Source organism: Diadema antillarum, unplaced genomic scaffold (assembly GCF_040938485.1).
Source record: "Diadema antillarum isolate AM-2024a unplaced genomic scaffold, OU_Dant_1.0 scf00000121, whole genome shotgun sequence".
Classification (NCBI taxonomy): Eukaryota; Metazoa; Echinodermata; class Echinoidea; order Diadematoida; family Diadematidae; genus Diadema; species Diadema antillarum.
Genome location: NW_027271010.1, coordinates 295,634 through 317,522, shown reverse-complemented (window position 1 = coordinate 317,522; position 21,889 = coordinate 295,634). Strand labels below are relative to the sequence as shown.

Here is a 21,889-nt window from a genome sequence, read left to right as displayed (position 1 = left end):
GATCCACATGATCTGCCACCTGTACAATCCATCAGTGAATATCTATTTGGCATATTATGCAGTGTGGTACATGTATTTTTGCAATCAAAATCTGCACAATCCGGGATCCATGGACTAGACTGAAGCTACCTCGAACCATGGATGCCGACAAACACAGTTCGACCTCGATTATCCAGCCTCCTTTTATCCGGAAATGTCTATTTTCTGGACGCGTTCACGCAGTGAAGGACTTTTTTTTCATCCAAAAATTGAGAAAAACCAGTGACTTTAAAATCAATTAAAATTTCTACAAAACTCACTTGATTTACCTACAATATTCCCGACAGAACTAACATAAATTCACACCACATTATCATCGTAAAAGTAAGCAGTCATGATCTATAAATTCACCACAAGAACATGGATGGAAAACTTGTCAGTAAATCACGGCATAGATTACACCACCGTTGCGGGGTACACTACCTGCCTAGCTGCCAGTGCACTGGGATGGCAGCTTGGACGGCAGCTATATTACATTAACATTGTGTCTCTCATATCCAGCCAATTCGCTTATCTGGATGAGCGCCGGTCCCGACATGGCCAGATAATCGAGGTCAAACTGTAGCATTGACCTCTCTATACCGGGTACCAACGGTATGCAACTCTGAGAAAATAGAAACTGGCACCAAATAAAAAAAATAATAAATCAACTCACAGGTGGACCAAAAGAAAGGAAGAGAAGAAAGCTAAAATGCACATTGAAATATACTTATGATAATTGTTCGATTTACCGTGTTCACAGTTGTTTCCTCCGAAGCCCAGCAGGCAGTTGCACTCGTATTTGTCGTGCTTGGGAACACATTCCCCTGCGTTCATACAAGGCTGTCCCTGGCACGGGTGGAGGGCGTTACCCACGTTGGCTCCGCCCACTGCCTCGGAGATGAGGTCGATGGGGGCGTCGTTCACAAGCACCTGCATGGCCACATGGGTATATTTGCATTTTGTTAAAGGTACGATAACATAAGCAGGGCTTTTCCTTTATTAAAAAAAAAACACACACACACACACACAAAGATATGAATTGATTCCAAATCTTGCAGCACAACTAATTCCAGAAGTCATATTCTTCCATTTTCACCTATTCTGCTGCAAATTAGTTTCTTTCTGAGTTTTTTGTTCTCTTTTCCTATTCCTGTAAAGGGCTATATAGACATGAGAAATTGCAAGTCTATTCAATTTGTCATTCAAAGAGAATACCTTTTTAAAGGAGATAACGATTTCAGTGCCATTGCTAAACTTTCTTCATTTCGACAGAAGTCATAATCATAACATGCTGACAGAGTAAATGTCAGAGTGTATAAACATCTATTAATGTCTCTGGGACAAATGTGGCAGACTAGGTAAGTAGGAGCTGACTTCTTGTAAACAAATTATCCTTAACACACTGTACATATCAGCAATGCAGAAAATTGATGAGTAGTTTGATAATAATAATTTCCCCTCTGGTAAAGAGCATGTTACTTGTAGATTTTCTCAATGACAAATATCTGTTTCTCTCCAGAAAAAAAGGGAAAGATGCAATCAGTAGAAATAAACCCACATCTATTTGCCTTGACAAAGAAAAAGACTTACTTTTCCCTGGAGAAAAAATTATCTATTTGGCTCATAAATCAGCAACTGAAACCTGCTCCCCCTGAAAAGTAATCATTCTTAATCACCACAGCTCTACAATTTTATTCTAGACCCTCGTTCCAGACGTTCCGTCTTCAATTCCATTGAAGACAGAACCCTTATTTAAGCATTAAAAAAAAAGTCAGCAGAGATTAGAGTGCAGGTAAGTATCAATAAAGAGTTGTGGGGCAATGAAATCATCATCTAATTTGCATAAGGTATACATGTGATTGAAAGTTATAAATGATATGGACATCTCAAAGAAATAGATAACCAAATAACTTCAAACCCATTGAGGATGAGCTGATTGGCTGTAACACATATTTTCCACAGACACCTGCCTTCAACAGGTTAATGAAACTTGGTGACGTACAATTTGTCTGATTTTACTTCATTCATCAGAGTCAATTTGAACATGGAATGACATCTGGCAGTAATGCTCACCCTCTGGATGTCACCGCTGAAGGAATTCTTGATGGCCACCTCCTCGGAGAGGATGTCGATGTCGTCGATGCCGCCGACGTAGAGGAGCGTCTGGAACGAGGTCTGGGTGAACGCTCCCGGCGCCTGGGCCTGTACCGTCGGCTGGTTGTCGACCCTAAGGAAGCCCTCCCGGGCCGTCCGGGACACCTCTATGATGTGCCACTCGTGGAGGGAGATGGACTGGGTTGACCTACATCATCACAGACAGGTAAAAGATACAGCGAAACTTTGTTATAAAAATGTCACATCATAGCCAGATACCAGTTGAAACATGGGTACTGTAAAATCAGAAATTCTGAACGTGCATGAAATTCTTGTGAATTCTGCGAGGAGCAAAGATTTGCAAAAGTAAAATGCATGCACAAGTTTCCATCTACAACTACGCCTTGAACGCTAGTCACCAATTCGCAAAAAGTTTCATGCCCCGAAAAGGCCAATGGCTCCAATTTGTGAAAATGCCATGCTGCAAATGTTTTCGGTTTTACAGTATTTTGTCGGTCCCATTCTTATTATATTCTTTAGTTTTTATCCCTGATAAAATAATACCGAGCCGATATACCGCATGTCCCAAAAAAATTACAACTGGACCCTCCGCAATGACAACTCTAAAAATAGTGAATCAATCTAAATACAATTTCAGGGAATGAAATTATAACTTATTACCCACATCCTACACAAGACCCCAGCCAATTTGCTCCAGTGGTCAAAGAGAAAGAGGATTTTTGTAGAGCATGTCAGGAATCCCTTTCCGCCAAGTTCTATCCATTGTGTTCACACATTAATATGCAACTCCAAGAGCATCCAAGTGCTACACTTGGAAGAACCAGACCCACGACATGCTTTACAACGACTCACAAGTCTCTGTGACCACTTAACCAAATCGGATGGAGTTTTCTGCAAAATATAGCTAAAGTGTTCTATTTTGAGACCCTGAAATAGCATTCAGACAGTTTAATCATATTGGAGGTTATCATACCAAAAATTTGATTGCAATATTTTTTTTGGACAAACTGTATTGCAGAAATTTCAATGGTCCCAAGCAGGCTCTTTACAATGAGGTTCTCCTGTACAAGAGTATAGTCTTCTGATATTGTTTAGCTTCTGCACAATGTCCAAGGAGCTGTTGTGGATAAGACCACACGGTCTCTCAATCCTCTGGCCTCTTGTTCACATAAAATTCTGCCAGCAGCATCCAGTGGTTGCGCCCTTAGGTAAGACATTTAATCCTCATTGACTCATAATTCTGAAGGGACTTAACAGCTGTTGATCCTGTGGTCACTTTCATATCATGAGATTTAATCGCTTCCCTAGCGGCCACACAACTCCTAATTCAATTCAATACAATCTGATTGTCTCATCCTCTTTGTTGGAGATCATCATTAATCTATCCATCAAGTTATGACATGGAGTAGAAATCCAGTGCACAAGAGATTCACGACTCAAAAAGCATCAAACGATTTCAATGTATTCCTTGTAAAGAGGAGAGTAAAAATATATTGAAATGGTCTGTTTCACATATATGTCATGCCCTCAAGGAAAATGGTGAACTTTATACTGATGCCTCATGCATCTCTTAAACAGACTATATTATGCTTAACGGATGAAATCTAAACTGAAGATAAGTAACTTGCAGTTATCATCTGCATACTACAAGTATCTCAGTTTATTGGTGCTACAGCTTTGCTATAGCACCGATAAACTGATTTCATCCATTGAAAGTAATATAGTCTGTTTAAGAGATGCACAAGGCATCAATATAATTGTGCCAAAAGATATAAAAGGCCTCAGCTAAGTGAGACATGATGCAGCATGTTAGAATATAAAGTTGGAACATCCCTAAAGGCAACATGGAGACTCTGCATGTATCAGAGAAGGATGCATAGGCCTACATACCTCAGCACGGCCGGACCCGAGCCACAGTCGAACTTGAAGTTGATGTAGTGGTCCTCCAGCGTGATGGAGAAGAAGTCGCCATCGCCGGAGTCGGAGCCGCTGTAGATGAGGATCCCCGAGGGCTCCCTCGGCTTAAATATGACCTCCATCTGGAGGAAGGAAAGGTGCTTGTTGCCCAGGGAGTCGAAGGCGATGTGGGATGCGTGGGAGCTGTTGAAGGATGGAGTGTGGATTTCAATCACTGAAGGGCAGGAAGCAAGAAAGAAAAAAAAATTGTTATGGAGCAATTACATAAACACATTCAAGGAATGAATCTTTGAAAAGTCATATGCCTCTTCTATCACATAAAACAGTGATAAAAGGGGTGTACAAAGGAAAATTATGTAAATTAATCATGATGAAGTACATGATGTATTGCTTGTTGGATGTATCTGCACAGTGAAATGACTTTGCCTTAAAATAAATATATTGTTGGCAGTCAGTAATAGTCAAAGATTCCCATCCTACAGTAGGGCAAGTAAAGTAAAATCTTGACAAAATAGTGTAGGGTTCAGGGGTGGAGTGCTGGGATATATTTTAACTTCGTATGTCCCTTTTATTTCTTTTTAGATCGATGAATAGCAAATGGTGAAAATAAACTCTACATGCAGATATCATTGGAGGATGCCCTAGGACAGTTCGTATTAAGCCATACCAATGTGCTTGATATATAGAATAAAGTGTCACTTTGTTTCAAACAAAAAATTCAGTAGCTGTTCTTGTTCCAGTTGTAAATTTCTCTCCAGTTGTTAATTGGCCAACATAGAGAGACCAGTAAACTGAACACAAGACTGATTGCAAGTCTAAAGACAATGAAGCCCACAGTGGGAGTAAACATGAACACCTCACAGCAGAGCACATGACTTCAAAAACTTGACTCTGACACTGAAGATCAACTTATTACATTTCAGCATACAGTGTATATCCTTGTAGTTATGCATATAAAAAGTATGTGCATCTTGAAATAAGAAATGTCTTCAGATATCATCAAGAAAAGTTGCACAAGCATCCCGACAGTCATTACCACCAAATGTTGGTTACTCATCATTGTGTCATATGTCATAAAAGAGATCAGAAAATAATACCTCCAGAAATGTAGAAGCCAGGCTAAAATCCCAAAACAAGCAAAAGTAAATCTGTTGTGAGTTTGGTGTAACATACAGCACACCTGTCTCAGTTTGCTAGTTTATGAAAAAGATTGTACTTAGATTTTTACCTCAGAACTGCTATATCACAGCATAACTCTATACTTGTATGACAGATGGGGTCACAACTACAAAAAAAAAATACCTCAAGCTTGCATAGAATAAAAAAAAATAACCAAATCATTTCCAATATGCACTCTACAACATATAACAGTGTTATACCAGGTACCATCTACAGAATCTCAAGATAGTACTCCAAAGAATATGCCACAAAATTCACTGGCAAAATGGAGATGGAGTCAATACGTCTCTACCTACCCCGAGGTTTGGGGTATTTTAATGAGATTTCAAGAGGAATTTGTCTCCCTTGCAGGGCCTTCCTCCTACACTCTTCAATCATTAATTTATGCCACTCTGTAGAGTCTCCTTCGTATCATGGCACATTCAAGTGCCTGTTTGGCTACTCAACATCTAATTCTCCCCCAGCCTATAATATGCCGGCGGTAAAAATGGGCATCTTTGGCAAGGTGATGCCATATATTGCCATGGCAACAAGACATGATGCAGACAGAGCGATGCAGAGTCATTGCTCTATCACCATCAAAGGGCGGTGCTGCGGACTGGAGAAAAGCCTTGGGCGTAATTTCATGTCCGCAAAGTGCTCTCACAATAACGGCATTACGACATCATCATAGGAAAAAAAAATGCTTGACAGGAAATGAAATCATCAGAATCACACGTTTACAAGGACCTATTTTCATCACGCTTTTCAATAAAAATGAAATTAGAAAAACACCTCTGTGAAGTGCATGTCTTCAAAAGAGTGTTTATTCTTTGCATGTGAAAACACATTTGCATGCTTCTGGAAATGTCAAATACCTATCCAAACTGAAGCAAAGATTATATTGGTACCCAAAATTTTTACTTCATAAGGATATCACTCCCATGCATTTAGAAAGGAATGTTCTATTGCTGCAAACTGACATAATAGTAGGGCAGATATGTAACAAAAATTGGTCGAAATGCTCACATCCGGCGGAAAGTATGAAATTTTGCATATAGGGGTATTTTGGGGCGCTGATTTCAAATATTGCCGGATCCAAGAGATCTGATCACGGGGTCGGCCGCCATTTTGAATTCCAATATGGCCGCCATCACAAAACAAGTTCAAAGATCCCTATCTTCAGTTCTGAATGACCTGTGGCACCAAAATTTGGTACACATGAGCGTTTTGACACACTGAATTTGATGACAGACTGATTTGGAGTGTCTGACAAACATCGAATGGCCGCCATTTTGAATTCCAATATGGCCGCCTCGACGAAATATTCAAAATCCCTATCTCGATTTCTCAGTGGTGAGTGACCCTGAAATTAGGGGTAAACAAGTATTTCAACATACTGAGTTAAAATATTAACTGATGTGATGTGTCTGACAAACGCAATGCCTGCTATTTTGAATTCCAATGTGACTACGAAGACAAACATCATGACTAACATTCACGGGCATGTCAAAAAGTGCAGCAAAAAGGAAGGATAATGCACCTTTCACTGACGTCACAATGTAAATACAGCAGCGCGCACTCTATCAGTTACAAACGCGCGCTCAATCAGGTAGCCTAATTTACAAACCCGAGATAGAGATTTTCAACACTCCAACATGGCAAATATGTATAAAAATTTAAATTGGCTGCCGTGCAGCTTGTCAGACAAATCAAATAAGTCTGTTATTGAAGTCATCATATCACCATGCTTTAATATATCAAGTTCCAATGGCCAATGTCATTCAGAACTGAAGATAGGGATCTTTGACGGTGGCCATATTGGAATTCAAAATGGCGGCCGACCCCGTTGTCAGACCTCTTGGATCCGGCAATTTTTGAAATCAGCGCCTCAAAATACCCCTATATGCAAAATTTCATACTTTCCGCCGGATGTGAGCATCTTTTTCACATATCTGCCCCACTATAAAGCAGACACTTCATTGATGTTCAAGGGTTTGAACAAAAATGAAACTCAAAATGGTATTTCCCCAGCTCTCTTGGAGCCATCTAAGAAAATTTCCATAAAATTCCATAAATGTTAAAGTTAAAATGCAACTGATTTTTCTTAAACAGGGGTCATAAGTTGTGCTATCATCCTTGTCTGATTTTATATGAAACTTCTCCTTAGTCTCTCTGTCAGAAATAACATCTTTTCAAAAACATTGATTCTTGCTTAATATTATTTGCTATCAAGATTTAGTGACCTACACTGTACCCAAAGACAATGATACACAGTGTATCATACACTTCTGTATTACTGATCGTAGGTTAACTATCACCCAATCAATTTCAACACTCTGTAGCATTTCATGTGATATGATCTGTCTTACACAAATGATATTTTTAGCATTATTTTGTATTGTGGTTTGTGAGACCATCCCAAACTAATGGTCCCAATTATTGGCCCTAGTGAGAAATATTGTGAAGCCTCTGATCCAACTGCACCATAAGTTTCCCACCATACTGCTGAAAATGGTATATATCCTGCATAGAGCATCTCTTGAAATCAATCCAATCATCCACCCTTAGCAACCCCTCATAGCAACCGTGATGTATTCAGAACATCCCTAAGAAGACATTGGAAGAGCAAGGTAGTTAGCTACAGGTGGGCATAGTTATTTCTCCCAGGACTGGGCAGCAAGTCACAAACAAGTGACTTCCAGGATGCAGAGTTTCCAGGAGAGTTGCTGATAAACCATGAAGAAAAAAAAAGTGTCCTTTTCTGGGGTCACAGACAAACTACATGTGAAGGAGAAGATGGAGGAACACACACACACACACACACACATACACACACACATACATGCTTACCTACGTTTCCGTGACAACACCCACTTTGGATACTGGACCCCCGAACTTACCCTTCGCGAAAACAACAACACTGGAGGCAAAATTAACCCAGGGACGGAATGAAAGGAAAACCTCCCTAAACACCACATGTGTTTGCAATTGACTGTAGCCCTCCCAAATCACCAAGAAAATGGCTGAATTGGAAAGAAGGGCGGAAAGAATGAATAGGTGTAGCGAGAGAAAGAGGGGGGAGAAAGGCGAGAGAATGACAAAATGAGAGATGATGGGGGAAAAGGAGGAAGAAGATAGAGAGAGAAAAATAAAGTGACAGATGAAGAAAGAGATGGAGATGGAGATGCACATAAATAGAGACAACTTAATGGAAGCCAGAATGAGAGAGGCAGAAGAAAAAAGAGATAAAGATACCAAAACCGTAACATATGAAGAGAAATAAACGGTCATAGATGAGACAGAGGCAGATATATGGAACATCAAGTGTGATGAAAAAGAAAAACATTCCTGATGATGAATATTGTGCAGATAAAGGTGGAGAATAGAGATCGAAAAGAGAAAGAGTTAGAGAAAGGAGAGGGGGTGAGGAGGAAAAGAGAGAGAGAGAGAGAGAGAGAGGGAGAGATAGTACGGGTGGATAAGGTTGAGGGAATATAGGTGGTAGAAAAGAGTTCCAGACAGGGCAGAGAAAGATGAAAGCTAACAAAAAAACAACAACAAAATAGCTAAGTAGGTGGTCTGTATCAGGTAAAGGCCATGTGTCATTGCAGAAAGAAAAAATATTTTGCATTTGTCACTCCCTTTTGCGGAACCTTCACTTGGTTCCTAAGAATGCTATCTTTTCATGCACATGATTTTTTTTTCTTCAAAAAATTCTTCTTTCTTCTTTAGGGGAGGAGGGGGTTCAGTTTTGGTACGAGATATTTTAAATGTGTCAACAGTCATGAAAGAGTTTATATTAAACAAGATAAAACATCTTCACATGGTGACAAAACACTCTTCATATTCATACTTCACATTGCAATGTATTCCCTATAAAGGATGTAAGGATGATATGCATCTTTCTAACAAAGGAAATGATGTATGCAAGTAAGCATGCTCCTGATTAAATGACTATTAGAACAGGGAGCTTTTCTTCATGTTCACACAAGGGTCAAAACAGTATTAGCCATAAATCAATTCCTTTAAAATAGTAAATTCTGCATCAAGTCCTATGTAAATCTTGAGCAAGTATTATCATGGTCATTGTGCCTGAGATGGAATCATGCAAGCTCACCATCTTCGCAGACCGAGCCGCGAGTTCCCAACGGGCACAGACACATGGCTTGATCCGCCGACCTCACGATGCAGGACCCTCCGTTGGTGCACACCTGATGTTGACACACCCCTTCACTGCACTCTCCTGGGAAGCAAAGGATGAACTTTGACCTTTAAAGTTACAATTGATCAAATACCCTACAAATCAAAGAATCCAAAAATAAGAAAATATTCCACCTCCCAAGGCAAGCATGCGCTGATGAGATGACTTTGCATTATACACTGTGATGTACTTTTGTGACGCAAGTTTGGCGAAGAATCTTTCTGTTTGCTTTTCTTGTAAGGATACCAATACAATAATGATGATAAGAATGAGAAGATGATAGTAATTATGACACTTGCATCATCAATATTTTCAAAAAGAAACAGATGACTGGGATTCTTTTGATAAAACTATTGCATGTAAATTGCCATTTTTAGTGCTCTTTATTGGATTCAATATGAGCTCACTACAGATTCACGAAAAACAACTCCAGAAATAAATATGCAGGTATGCTTGTGTAGCATTAATGGCAAAAAAACAACAACAAGCAACTGTACACAGGGGTAACATTCCAAATGCAAAACAATCCTAATACACATCAAAGTGGCAGTCACGCTGCATCTTGTTTTTTGACAGGTTCAGGCTCAAAGATTTCGCCTATTGTATGTTTTCCCATCTTTACAAAAAGTGTATTGCCAACTTCAAGTCATTCTGGACGCAACAGCTAGACTCTCCACCAAGAAAACATGAACTGTAATATTTTAGGATTTATAATGGAGGCAATAATCCCAAATTCTGTGACAGTATGACACTATTTTAAACGATGAACGAATCTGAGGGTCACTCACCAATGTTGTGGCCATCGACCATGGCTCCCTTGGGGTGGGGCCGCAGGTCCAGTTCCTGGTTGTTGAGGAAGAGGCTCTCGATGCAGCCCCTGAAGCCCTTGAACATGTGCTTGACCCTCAGGCCGTCCCGGAAGTCTTCCGACGTGTTGTGACCGCCGATGAAGAGATCGCCCCTGACTGTCACCTTAGAGAAAACGCCCTGTAGGACGATAGAGGTCAGAGGAGGTCATCATTGGGTGACTTTATCTTGGATATTGGTTCAGTTTGGAGTAAATGTGGTATGTTTGCTTGGACAGAGTATCAGAATGTCATCCACTTTGCAGTTAATTTGCTCCACTCAAGCCAAACTTTTAAAAACTTGACAATGAGAGAGCAGGTTATGCTTGAATCTTGTAAAACTCTGTAATAAAATATCCTGATTAAATGCATCTGCAAAGCTTTGTATACAAAGTACCCAACTACAATGCCTTGATGCCAACTACTGTAAAACCAGAATTTTCACACGCACGCACCTTTTGCAAACTTTACTGGGAGGCAACATTTGCAATTTCAGTAAAATGCACACACAAGTTTTTGTCTGCAAAATGCAGTGAATGTCAGTGGTAAAACACTGTATGCCATAGTTTCATGCCCTGAAAAAAATGCTGTCAGATCCAGTTCATATATGTTTAATGTTTCTGGTTTTCCAGTACAAGGTGGGGTGAGGGGGAGGGGGTTCCCAGTTGCTGACTCACAGGAGAGGAGGCCTTTACGATGGGGGCATCGTCTAGCTGCAGCCACCCCTTGCGGAGGCTCCGCCCAACCTTCAGGGTGTGCCACTTGTTGGGAGTGACAGACGTCGTGCTGGTGATGATGGCCGCACCCTGTCCACAGTCATATCTGGACAGAAGAAAACAAGAAAGAAATGAAGTATACAAAACAACATGGAGAGAGTAACAGAAAGAATGACAGTGAAATTGAAGAAAAGTTTCATGTTAACAATCAATACAGTCTACTATTAATTAAATGATTTGCAGTTTCATTCATGATATAATCGGCATTTTCTCTATGATATATGTGTTCCAAGTGTAGACAAACACTTCTCAATCATACATCACAGGCATAACACAAGAGCATACAAACATACACAGACACATGTACACAAACAAGGAAACTAAAATACGATGTTTATAAATGACATTACTGAGTGAGGATATTAAAAATTATTTTCAGTTACATTTGCTCTCCATAATATGCTCCATTCCTTGTGCCTGAAATCTCCATTTCAACATTTTTTACCTAACTTGTACCCTGACATTAAATCTTGACTGCACTTTCAATTCATGTGAGCCAAATCTCAATTTCAATTCTTATTTTACTCCCATCATACTTGTGAGATAAAACTGCCAACTCACAAAATATACCCATACATGGAAAATTTGCATAACGGTAAAATTATACAGGACTTGGTAAGAAGCTGCAAGAGTACATGTATCTCTAAGCATAGACACTAAATAGATATGGTCTCGCTGGTTTTTTCCTTGTTTGCTTTGTAAGCAGAATTTGAAACCTGACTTGCAAGATATAGGGGCATGGCATCCTGAAATAAGAACTTCATGATCAATTGATGCGTTTTTCTGCCTGGTTGTGATTGGAAATATTTTTAAATTCTATTTTGACAAACTTTTTCTTTGTTTCGGAACAGTTCCCTTGAATTCCACTTGCTTCTTAATGGGATAATAGAATGGGAGCAAGAAATTGATATATCATCCCAATTATGACCTTATCCTATTTTGCCATAGTTCTCCAAATCTGGAGGAAAATAGGCCTAGATTTCCAGAGTAATTTTCGTGGGTTCCAGAGCAAAGAAATGTAACATTTTGAAAAATAACTGTGTGTGCAATATTTAGGAGGGGGAATGAAAGGATTCAGTCCAAATTTGATGCCATTATGTGGGACTTAAGCATAATCAATTCAAGAGTTCAATAAACGGAGGTAGATCTTTGTCAATCATGTGCATTTCTTCTTTTATTATCATTTAGAAATTATCTTGTTCCATCCAAAGAAAAAACATTAGATGAAGTTATGAGTATTCTAAATTGTTGACATTGAAAATGTGATGGAAAGTTGGTAGAAATTTGAATGTTTCTGGTGCAGGTCAAACTGGCCTCCTAAAGTATGTATGATGGAAGAAAGCTACAGGAACTAATAGACAAATAAAACGACACTACAAACTCATTTCATGTGAACATTATATGGCAATAACTGGACAAAGTTTCCTGCACTCAGTAGGGAGAACAAAATTGAAAGAGAATTAAATAAAAAAGGTAAGTATAAAACAACAACTCGCATCCTTAGAAAAGCAGAACTGTAAAATTACATGGAAGGAACTCTATAAGCCCCTCATTTTCAAAGGCAGCCTGTATCGATTCAATTCAATTCATTAAGGGTTTTATTTCAATGGTATGGCAGGCGATGACTGAATTGCATGATGTTAAATTAAAAGATGATACATATACAAAACTGATATTAAAAGGGATTTTACAATTGCAAAGAATATGTCAATAGTACATATTATTCTATTTGTCCAGGAAAGGAACTCAAGAGGAAAGGAGGAGGGGAAGAAAAAGAGAGATACTAAGAGGGACTTGGAGAGGGAGAGAAGACTGAGGGAAAAAAGCAGAAATGAGGGTGGGAGATATTGACCGATTCTGTGACGCGCTATGTGTAATTTTGGCATGGGCAGCGCCATTACGCGGTGTCTTAGCCGACCCCCCCTCCCCTCTCCCCCACCCCCTTCCGCGCACGGAATGAAAAACTGATGCATGGTTGTTTTAGCCAATGGGCATGTCGTACTGAGTGCGCGAATGCTTGCTTAGTGCGCGAACCTTTGTTACAAGTGCGCGATAAACATGTTGCCCGTGGGGTGGGGGAGAGGAGGGGGGGTCGGCTAAGACACCTCATGGCTGCGCCCAGTGCCACAAAATGTCTGCTGCCCTCAACGAACCCAAATCGGTCAATAGAGAAAAAAGGGAGAGCTGGAGTCCTCTTAAAAACAGATATATTAAAGGGATGGTATAGGTTGGTTGAGTTTGGTTGAGATGGGGCTTCCAGGCTTTAACTTTTTGTGAGATGTCTAATTAGAAACCCCTTTAATATATGAAATCCTATTAAAAGAGCATGCAACTCTAAGAGGAATCAAAAGTTTATTTGATGAAAATCGCTTTTGAAATGGCTGAGATATTCTGGTACAAAACAAAACGAAACATCCTAATGAAAGGTGGGTCTAATCTTTTGTTGAGATAAGTTTGTTTTACTTTGTTTTTTGGATATCTCGGCCATTTCAAAAATGACTTTCATCAAATTAACTTTTAATTCCTTTTAGAATTGCATGCTCTTTCATATTTAATATAAGTGGTTTCTAATAATCTCACAAAAAGTTTAAACCTGAACCTCAACTAAAACCATAGCATCCCTTTAAAGAATTAAGCATGCTTAGATGCGTATAGTCTATCTACTATACACACATCTTTCTTCAAAATGTTCGAGAATCATTCATAATATCCCAAGATTGTATCACAGTAAAAAGAAATGTATTCTTTATACAATGTCAAACTGGATACGAAAAAAGAATCAATTGTAAATATGATGCAACAGAATTACAAATGTACAGTATGTTTTTAATGTGCCAATGTCAAAAATACTCTGAGATATTCCACAGTGGAATCAGCTTTGTCCTTCCTAGCATCACTTCAGAAATGCTAGCTCACAGATGAAAATGTACTATCTATCAAAAATGAAGATAGATGAGGATATGAAAGAATCCACCGACATAAAACATCTTTGGTACAGAATATACATTTTTCTGCCATGACATTTTGATTTGTTTGGACATATTTCAAAGAGAATATTTCTTTAGAGAACAATTGTCAGGAAAACAAGTAACAATCTTCCATGAAAAAAAAAAAAATGTGTGCACCATAAAGTAATTCATCCTGATTCCTGCAGTTTGACTTTTAAATCGTCCAATGACAAAGAGCCTTTACAAAAAGCTTTCACACCAAACAGGTATATATGTCTGAGCAAACAACTGCTGAACAAGATGAACGCACGTGGATGTAACATTTTCCATCTTTATTCATCCACAGGAGCAAACCAACAGGATTGAAAGCGACAGCAGCTCTGAGACGACCATATTTTCTGATAAAAGGCACTTTTGACAAGATGAGGATTGGAGGCATGAATGCACAAAGATGGAGCAAATTGATGATACAAACTCCATTAGTTCATATTATAGCTAAAATCAAAGACTTCCGCGTAGATATTGCTGCCTGTTGTCAAAAGATTCATAAAAAGCACCGAATGTCTGATCTAGAATATTCTTCAATCTCACCATTTTTTTTTCAAGGAAATTAATCTCACTACATTGTCTAATCTGAATGGATAGGACATCTTTAAAAGCACCCAGTCTTCTGGGGATATATCAGTGTCTGGCATATATGCACCCTTTAACTTAATCATCAGCTAGCTATACAGCAAATTGGAGGGCAGTAAATGTTACTAGTTGCCACAGAACCTCCACAAAAAAAAGACAAAATTCTACAATTGCGATTGATTTGATTTCATTTTTTATGCAAGTAAATAAACAATGGTGTAACTTTTGGTGTTTTACATCAGATGTTACCATCTTTTTTTTTCTCCCATTTTGACACTCATATTTCATCTTCAAATTATTTTAAAGAAGAAGTCAAGACATGCAATATAACATGGACCTTCTTGTCAGTATATTGGAATTTTGTGGCAGCATGGAGGCCAATGAATGAATCTTCAATTCTAGCATTTTTTCTCAGTCTGAACTAAATATCACCTTGCACAATTTGACCAGAATACTATAGAACCAAATCTAACATGCACATGTAAAAAGCTCCTTTTTTGTGTGAAACATTTAATAAACAGCTTCTTTTTTCCTACATTATTTGTCACAATTTTTCAAGGTCTATGTGAGATTATAAAAGTCACATAATTGACTGCAATTTTCTCCTCCTCCTAACACCACAAAACATGACCTAACTTTTCATACCAAACCTGACCTGTCCTGACCTAGCTGACCTCAGCTGATATGACCTTTCCTTATCTAACCTGTACTATAACCTTGTAACTTTATTATCAAAATGTAGTGTAACATAATGTGATGTGATGTTACATGTTTCATAGCAATACATAGCATAATACAACCTAACCTAACCTAACCTAACCTAACCTAACCTAACCTAACCTAACCTAACCTAACCTAACCTAACCTAACCTAACCTAACCTAACCTAACCTAACCTAACCTAACCTAACCTAACATAACATAACATAACATAACATAACATAACATAACATAACATAACATAACATAACATAACACACAAATTAAACACTAAGGTAAAAGGGATCTTTGTTGATGCATTATAGTAATGTCATATAGTTTGAGTCACTGGAGCTTCCCCCTCAGTCATGGAGCTTTAAATGAACATATTTCAACAACCCATCTCTCCAGACTGGTCAGACAATGATTTCATATTGATCCATCAGACTGTAGTCATCTTGGTATTGCAGAAACCTCCCCTATCTGCCCACCCCACACCCCCACCCCCCTTCTTCCCTTAAACAGTGATGATTCCAATGACAGGATAATCCTCCCAAACACATTACATCCCGAAGCTTCTCCACGAACGAGCTGGGGAGAGGATTTTTATTGATCCGCCGTGCTGCCATCATCTTTTCACGCCGCTCATCCTCAAAAAGTTCTTCACCTTGGATTGAGATGTTTGAATGAAGGACTCTACTCCCATGCGGGCCCCTAAAGAGTTCACTGTACAACACCGACGTGCCGACAGATATGCAATCAATCGCGCTTGAATTTAATGTCTTCTGACGTACACAGCTAGCCGAGCGGGCAACAGACCAGTTAAAATTTGTCTCATACGAGATTATGCCCCTGGAATGGGTAAACTTGTGCAGCTCCATAGTAGTGGGCCAATCTTGACATGACATATGTACGTTGCACAGTTTCTACTGCTATAGGCATTCACACACTGTTGCCTAGAAACCATTTTAGATGATGTTCATAATCAAATCTCTAATTTGTATGAGTACCTATCAGGGTTTGACAGGGTCAAATAAATTCCAACAAATTTATATCCAATAGAAATAAATGAATCAAATGATTTTAAGTTGACATCCGACACCCAGCAATGCAACATTACACTATTTTACAAATTCAAATGGTATTTACTCAAGAGGCTAGTAAACTATATAATTTTTGCAAATTCTGGACAAATGGCACATTTTCAGTGGAAATATGGAGAGGAGATGGTTGTGATAATGAGACATTCTAGTACAGTGAAAATGATATAGGAGGTACAATAAAAACATTTAGACAGGAGAATGAAAAATTACTGATATCAAAATGTCCGTTTTGGAGGGAGGTACGCAAAACATATCTGACTTCAATGATGACTCTGAGTATTAATCATCCCATAATGTGATTAAGCAAAGTAAATAGAATATCATGAACCAATTTTGAGCTCGATCCATACGAGAGGTCATGCACCCGCCACTTTGAAAGGCAAGAGTGAATCACAATCCCCGATTCTCTTCATTTCTGCAGCAGCCAATCCTCAAATCTGACCCAATTCAAAGAGCGCATTCTGTTTGTCTGAAAGCGTGGCACCGATATTCTTTCATACTAATCCCTCACTTAGCTTGAATGGCACTGTCAATGCTAATAGAATTCAACCTGATAAAGCACTCCCACACAATTACAGTCTAAACAGCTATTCCTCTGTATTTTTTTCCTTCTCAGCTACCATAGATTTTCTTTATCTACATATATAGCTGCAGAAAATCACTGGGATCTCCTGCATAATCCTGGCAAGAAGCTGCAATGGATTTTGATGTCAATGACAGTTTTCTATAACAAAATCATGAAGGGGTATCGAGTGTCGTATTCACCAGTTTGAGAGTTGAGAACGGGAAGATTTACGAACACATTGTTAGCTCTGAAACAGTTTCGATATCATTCATACTGTCAGTGGCTTCATTCTCTGATAGGCATTAAAGGTAGCATTGGTCCACAACTTGAGCACGTCTATAAATTTACATGTCAAGCCAAATAAACAGTCCACATGAAATGAGTGAGTGGATTTTTGACCCAAAGGGTTACGGTACATGTCTTTGATAAATACCATAGTGCAAGTTTTAAAAACAAGAAGATGGAAGGACATATGACCTACCTGGAAAATGAATCAGTTGCAACTGATGATGGCCATTATCATTTATTCTGGTAAACAGCTTAAGCTGAGTCCTAAACCTCTTCAAGTAGATGGCTAACATTGAAAAGTTATGATTGGAAAAATTGTACTTCCCACGAGGTCCTTTTCATAAAAAAAAAATAATAGCAATTCCTATCCAATTACTTTCCCTTTTATAACAAATTTCACAAAATCTACAAAATCGGAAAAGAAATTTGTCAGAGTTGTACTAACACTTGATGACTGGTCCAAAAAATCTTATGTAGATACTTTTTTTTTGGGGGGGGGGGAGGCAATGATAGGCAGTTTATTCACGTTTGACGAAGGTAACAAAGTCCAAATTTCCACAGATTGGGGCTGAAAGCATGATATTCATTCTGGTAAATTAGACATCAAAATCCCATCTTTCAAACTCACTTTCCTAATCATATCTAATGCCTTCTACTAAAATGAGTTGAATACAATATCCTTTCACACTGGAAAAGGGGGCCCCCTTTATAGTCACTTGGACAAGATTTATCACTACTCCCCAATAATGGCACCTTATTACACCAGTGCCCTCGCCTGCCCTGCCTGCCCTACTGCCATTCTCCCCTCCCATCTTTGCGCAAGCACTGACAATGGCAACTCCTCATTTGCCAACGAACCCGCTAATGAATTGTGGTGTCACAATGCCATGATTAATTGGTCTTGTGGAGAAGAGGAGACCCTCTACCAGGCAGGTTCCCCTTGACATTGGAATGGTGATGAGGGATGTCCTCTAGCCCAAGGGCACTTGCGGGGCGGAGAGGTTTCGGTCTTCCACATGAGGGGGAGTACATATCCGCAGGGCCTCAGAAAAGGGAGATGAACTTCTGGTATCTTTTCCTGGTTTATAAATCTATTAAGTTTTCTGGTGTACATGAAACACTGACCATTTGCCAGATTTTCCCTCACCTTGCTAGATTGCAAGTCTTGGCATCAAATTTCAATGATGAGGCAATACTTTGTACTGCTCTTCACGACTTTACTATCTACTCTGCCAACTGGGTACATTTAGATACTCCCGTAACAAGTATTCATCATGGGGTAAGAAAAGAAAGCAGGGAATACATTGTTTGATCTAGTCCCTGATATATTCTAGTTTATTTAATAGCATGGATGTAGTTGTGAATGATGGCACTACTCTGTTTTGATTCAGTAAAATCATAATTGTCAGAATTAGTCCATATATGGTCTGTAATTCTTTGCTTCCTTTTTTTACATGAATAGAATAACCCTAGTGCTACACAAAGCTGGAGCATTATTTGCTGTACCTTATAGTTTGATGATGATGCTGGAAAAGCACAAGACTTCAGTCTTTGACTTAATTATTTTCTGTTCAGAAATACTTAAAAGTGTAGCTATTCACCATGGACAGAAATAACCTATTTGTGCATAATTCATACACAATTCAAATAATGAGCATTCTATACTTTGATTACAATTTTGAACTCTACATGAAGTTTTGGGCGACACACTCAATTCGTATTCTCAAAAGACAAAAGACTTACCAAAAACACAACCAGACAAAAGAATCTTCATCACCCTAAAAGGGCCGGGGGGGGGGGGGGGGGGGGGGGGGGGGGCAGAATCCGCCCCCCCCCCAACGTTTTGCACTATAAATCTGTAACGCGAGAAGGCCTCGTCGCGAGGCTTCTTGACTTTCTTCGGTCAAGTCTCGCGCAACTTTTGAGACCAAATTTGCAACGTCCGCCCATACTTTTTCGAAGCCACACCCATTTTTGTAACGGCATGTCGCCCCAAAACAGGCACAATTTTGTGATTTTGTGTACATTTCCTATGGAAAACAGTACTCTGTCATGAAAGTCATAAAAACCTGATTATTTGTTCAATTAACCACTTTCATTGTTTAATTTTATGCTAATTATGGTAGAAAAGTGGTCAGTGACAATTTCCAACAAAAAATCAACAAAAAAACAAAAAACAAAAAAACAAAAAAACAAAAGAAAGTTGAAAAACAAAGAAATACATAAGAAATTCTAAAAACAATAAAATATATAAGAATTGAATGAGTTTTGGATGTTTTTGTGATGTACAACTGTTGAATATGCTAAAACAGATTTACAGACCAAAAAGTAGACTCTCAATGTTTTTAATTAGGCTAAATTATGATCTTGAACTTAATTTGCATAATTAATTAATTAAAATTAGAAATTGACTTTTTTTAAAAATTTATGACACAATCTTGTAGATTATGACGTGGGTGTCACGCATGCCAAATTTTGTCGAGATTGCACCACCGATGGCCGAGATCTTGGGGGGGGGGGCGGAATCCGCCCCCCTCCTGTTTTAGCATAGCCACAAAAGCCCGGCCTGGTTAGGGAATTGTTGCAAAACAAAATTTAATACTGATCAAGTCTCATAATTTGGCAGAATGATTTTAGATGTATGACCCAAGCAAAAAAGCACAATGGACTGAAAGTTTTAGAATCACTGATCATTGCTTAAAATCCACGTAACCAGGCTTATTTTGAGTCAGATCAACCACAGACCATAGGGCAAACACACATTTTTTTCACTCTCCTGTAAAGCAAGGATGAAAATTAATAATGTTGCACTGATAGAGACCCTAGATTAATAATCTGTCTATTCAAGCATATCATTAATGTCCCATAGCTATCCCACACTTCATATTGACTACCAGATCTGACCATCATAATAACACAAAGGTTTGACAGACAGCAGAAAATAGCTACTTAGTCAGCAACAATGGTTTCGCCCGACCCATTTCACAGCCTCTAAAACACGTCATCTCTTCCATGTCTACCTGAAATCAATAATCCCTAATCAGACGGCTCTACGTCAATAGTATGTTATGTAATTGGGCCCTGATACAATGCTGCTTCTTTGGGTGTTCTCCCCACACGCGATGTCTGCGAGTGACATCTTCTAATTGGACACTAATTTGCATAGAGGCTGCAGTCTGCTACCATCAATTTATAATGCTTAGAGTACCGGTATCCCCGCATCTTGTTGCGAAGGATGCTAAGACATGAAATGCGGAGGACAGATGAACATCTCAAAAGGAACACGATTGAAAATGCAGCTGCCGTCATTTCTGTCCAGTAGGCCTGCCTTATTGTAGTTACAATCTTTGAGGAAGCATATGTTTCCATGACAACAGCTAGTCAAAAAATATGTCACTACTTTGAAATATGGTACTTGGAATCATGCAATTTATATTGTGAAAACCATCTTGCCTGTGTGCATTATCATTCGGTGTCGAAACCCAAAAACGAATCACTCAACAAGTATGATTTCTCAACAAGTATGATTTTTTATTCACTTATGTTTCAATCTTCAATGAAATAACAAGAGCACTGTGTATTGTAAATGAACTTTGCCTTACTTTGAATTTACATTTGGACAGTTAGAATATTTTTTGTTTAATGTTGATTGACTGTGTGTTGGAATGATGGAAATGAACTCTGAGCAGGATGGCCAAACCATTTGACAGACTTTATTTTATCATCATCATAATCAGTTCAAAAGTATATTTTCCCTATTAACACCTAAATCTGGCATCTGCATGAAAAAAATACTCATATTCCAAAGTATATATTGGTTGTGTGTGTGTGTGTGTGTGTGTGTGAAAGAAGCACTCAGCAGACCCTTCCGGCAAAGTTTAGAAATAGAACTTGAGAAATTCAGACGGGACTTGTCACTACCCTCAGGTCTCAAGCTGCCTTACCTGAAGACGGCTTTCCCTTCGACTAATCCAATGGCAAAGTAGTCGCCAGTCCCGTCCTCGTCCTGACTAGCGAAGAGGAGTCGCCCAGTGAGACTCTCCGGCTTGAAGGAGACGGTGATGTAGAAAGACTCGTAGAACTTGGAGGTCACCACCGGCAAGGAGAGGAAGGAGTTGCCATAGAAACGGGGGAAGCGGATGTCCACAGCTGCATGGCAGAGAGGCAATCGGGGAGAGAAATATGGTGGAATATAGTTTGGTAGCCACATCATCACAATCAATTCTTCTGTTGACAGGAAAACATTGTTCACTATCCAAGCAAGTGAAAATGGTGTAGGTATTGAGGACATCGATTCACTGCGTTTTTCTAGAAGATGTGAAATAAACATCTGGGTTTCATTTTCACTACACATTGATTTCGGATGAGCATAAAAGATGACTTACTTTTGCCCCTTGACCTGATATGAAGCACTTCAGTTCCAGTATTTCATTTAACCGGTTGAGGATGGACTGATTTTGCTCCAACACAAATTTTCCATAGACCCTTGCCCAAGTTTACTCAGTACTCATCCTCAACAGGTTAAGCGCATTTGTCAGTTTTGCACAGTTAACTAATCAGGACAACAAGTGACACTATATTACCTAGGTGTTTCACATTCCTATACACAGAGTAAAAA

At 39.0% G+C, this 21,889-nt stretch overlaps 1 protein-coding gene across 1 annotated transcript in view; it reads right to left on the bottom strand.

The window, feature by feature from the left end:
• Nucleotides 1–21,889, bottom strand: part of LOC139720096 (pikachurin-like) — a 159,836-nt gene that overhangs the window by 4,846 nt on the left and 133,101 nt on the right. Inside the window, exons 4-10 of the mRNA XM_071631465.1 lie at nt 21,216–21,420; nt 10,938–11,082; nt 10,204–10,402; nt 9,332–9,457; nt 4,027–4,267; nt 2,095–2,323; nt 771–951 (exon numbers count right to left, since the gene is read on the bottom strand). Of these exons, the coding sequence (XP_071487566.1) occupies nt 771–951; nt 2,095–2,323; nt 4,027–4,267; nt 9,332–9,457; nt 10,204–10,402; nt 10,938–11,082; nt 21,216–21,420 (1,326 nt within the window). The remainder of the gene's footprint in view (nt 1–770; nt 952–2,094; nt 2,324–4,026; nt 4,268–9,331; nt 9,458–10,203; nt 10,403–10,937; nt 11,083–21,215; nt 21,421–21,889) is intronic.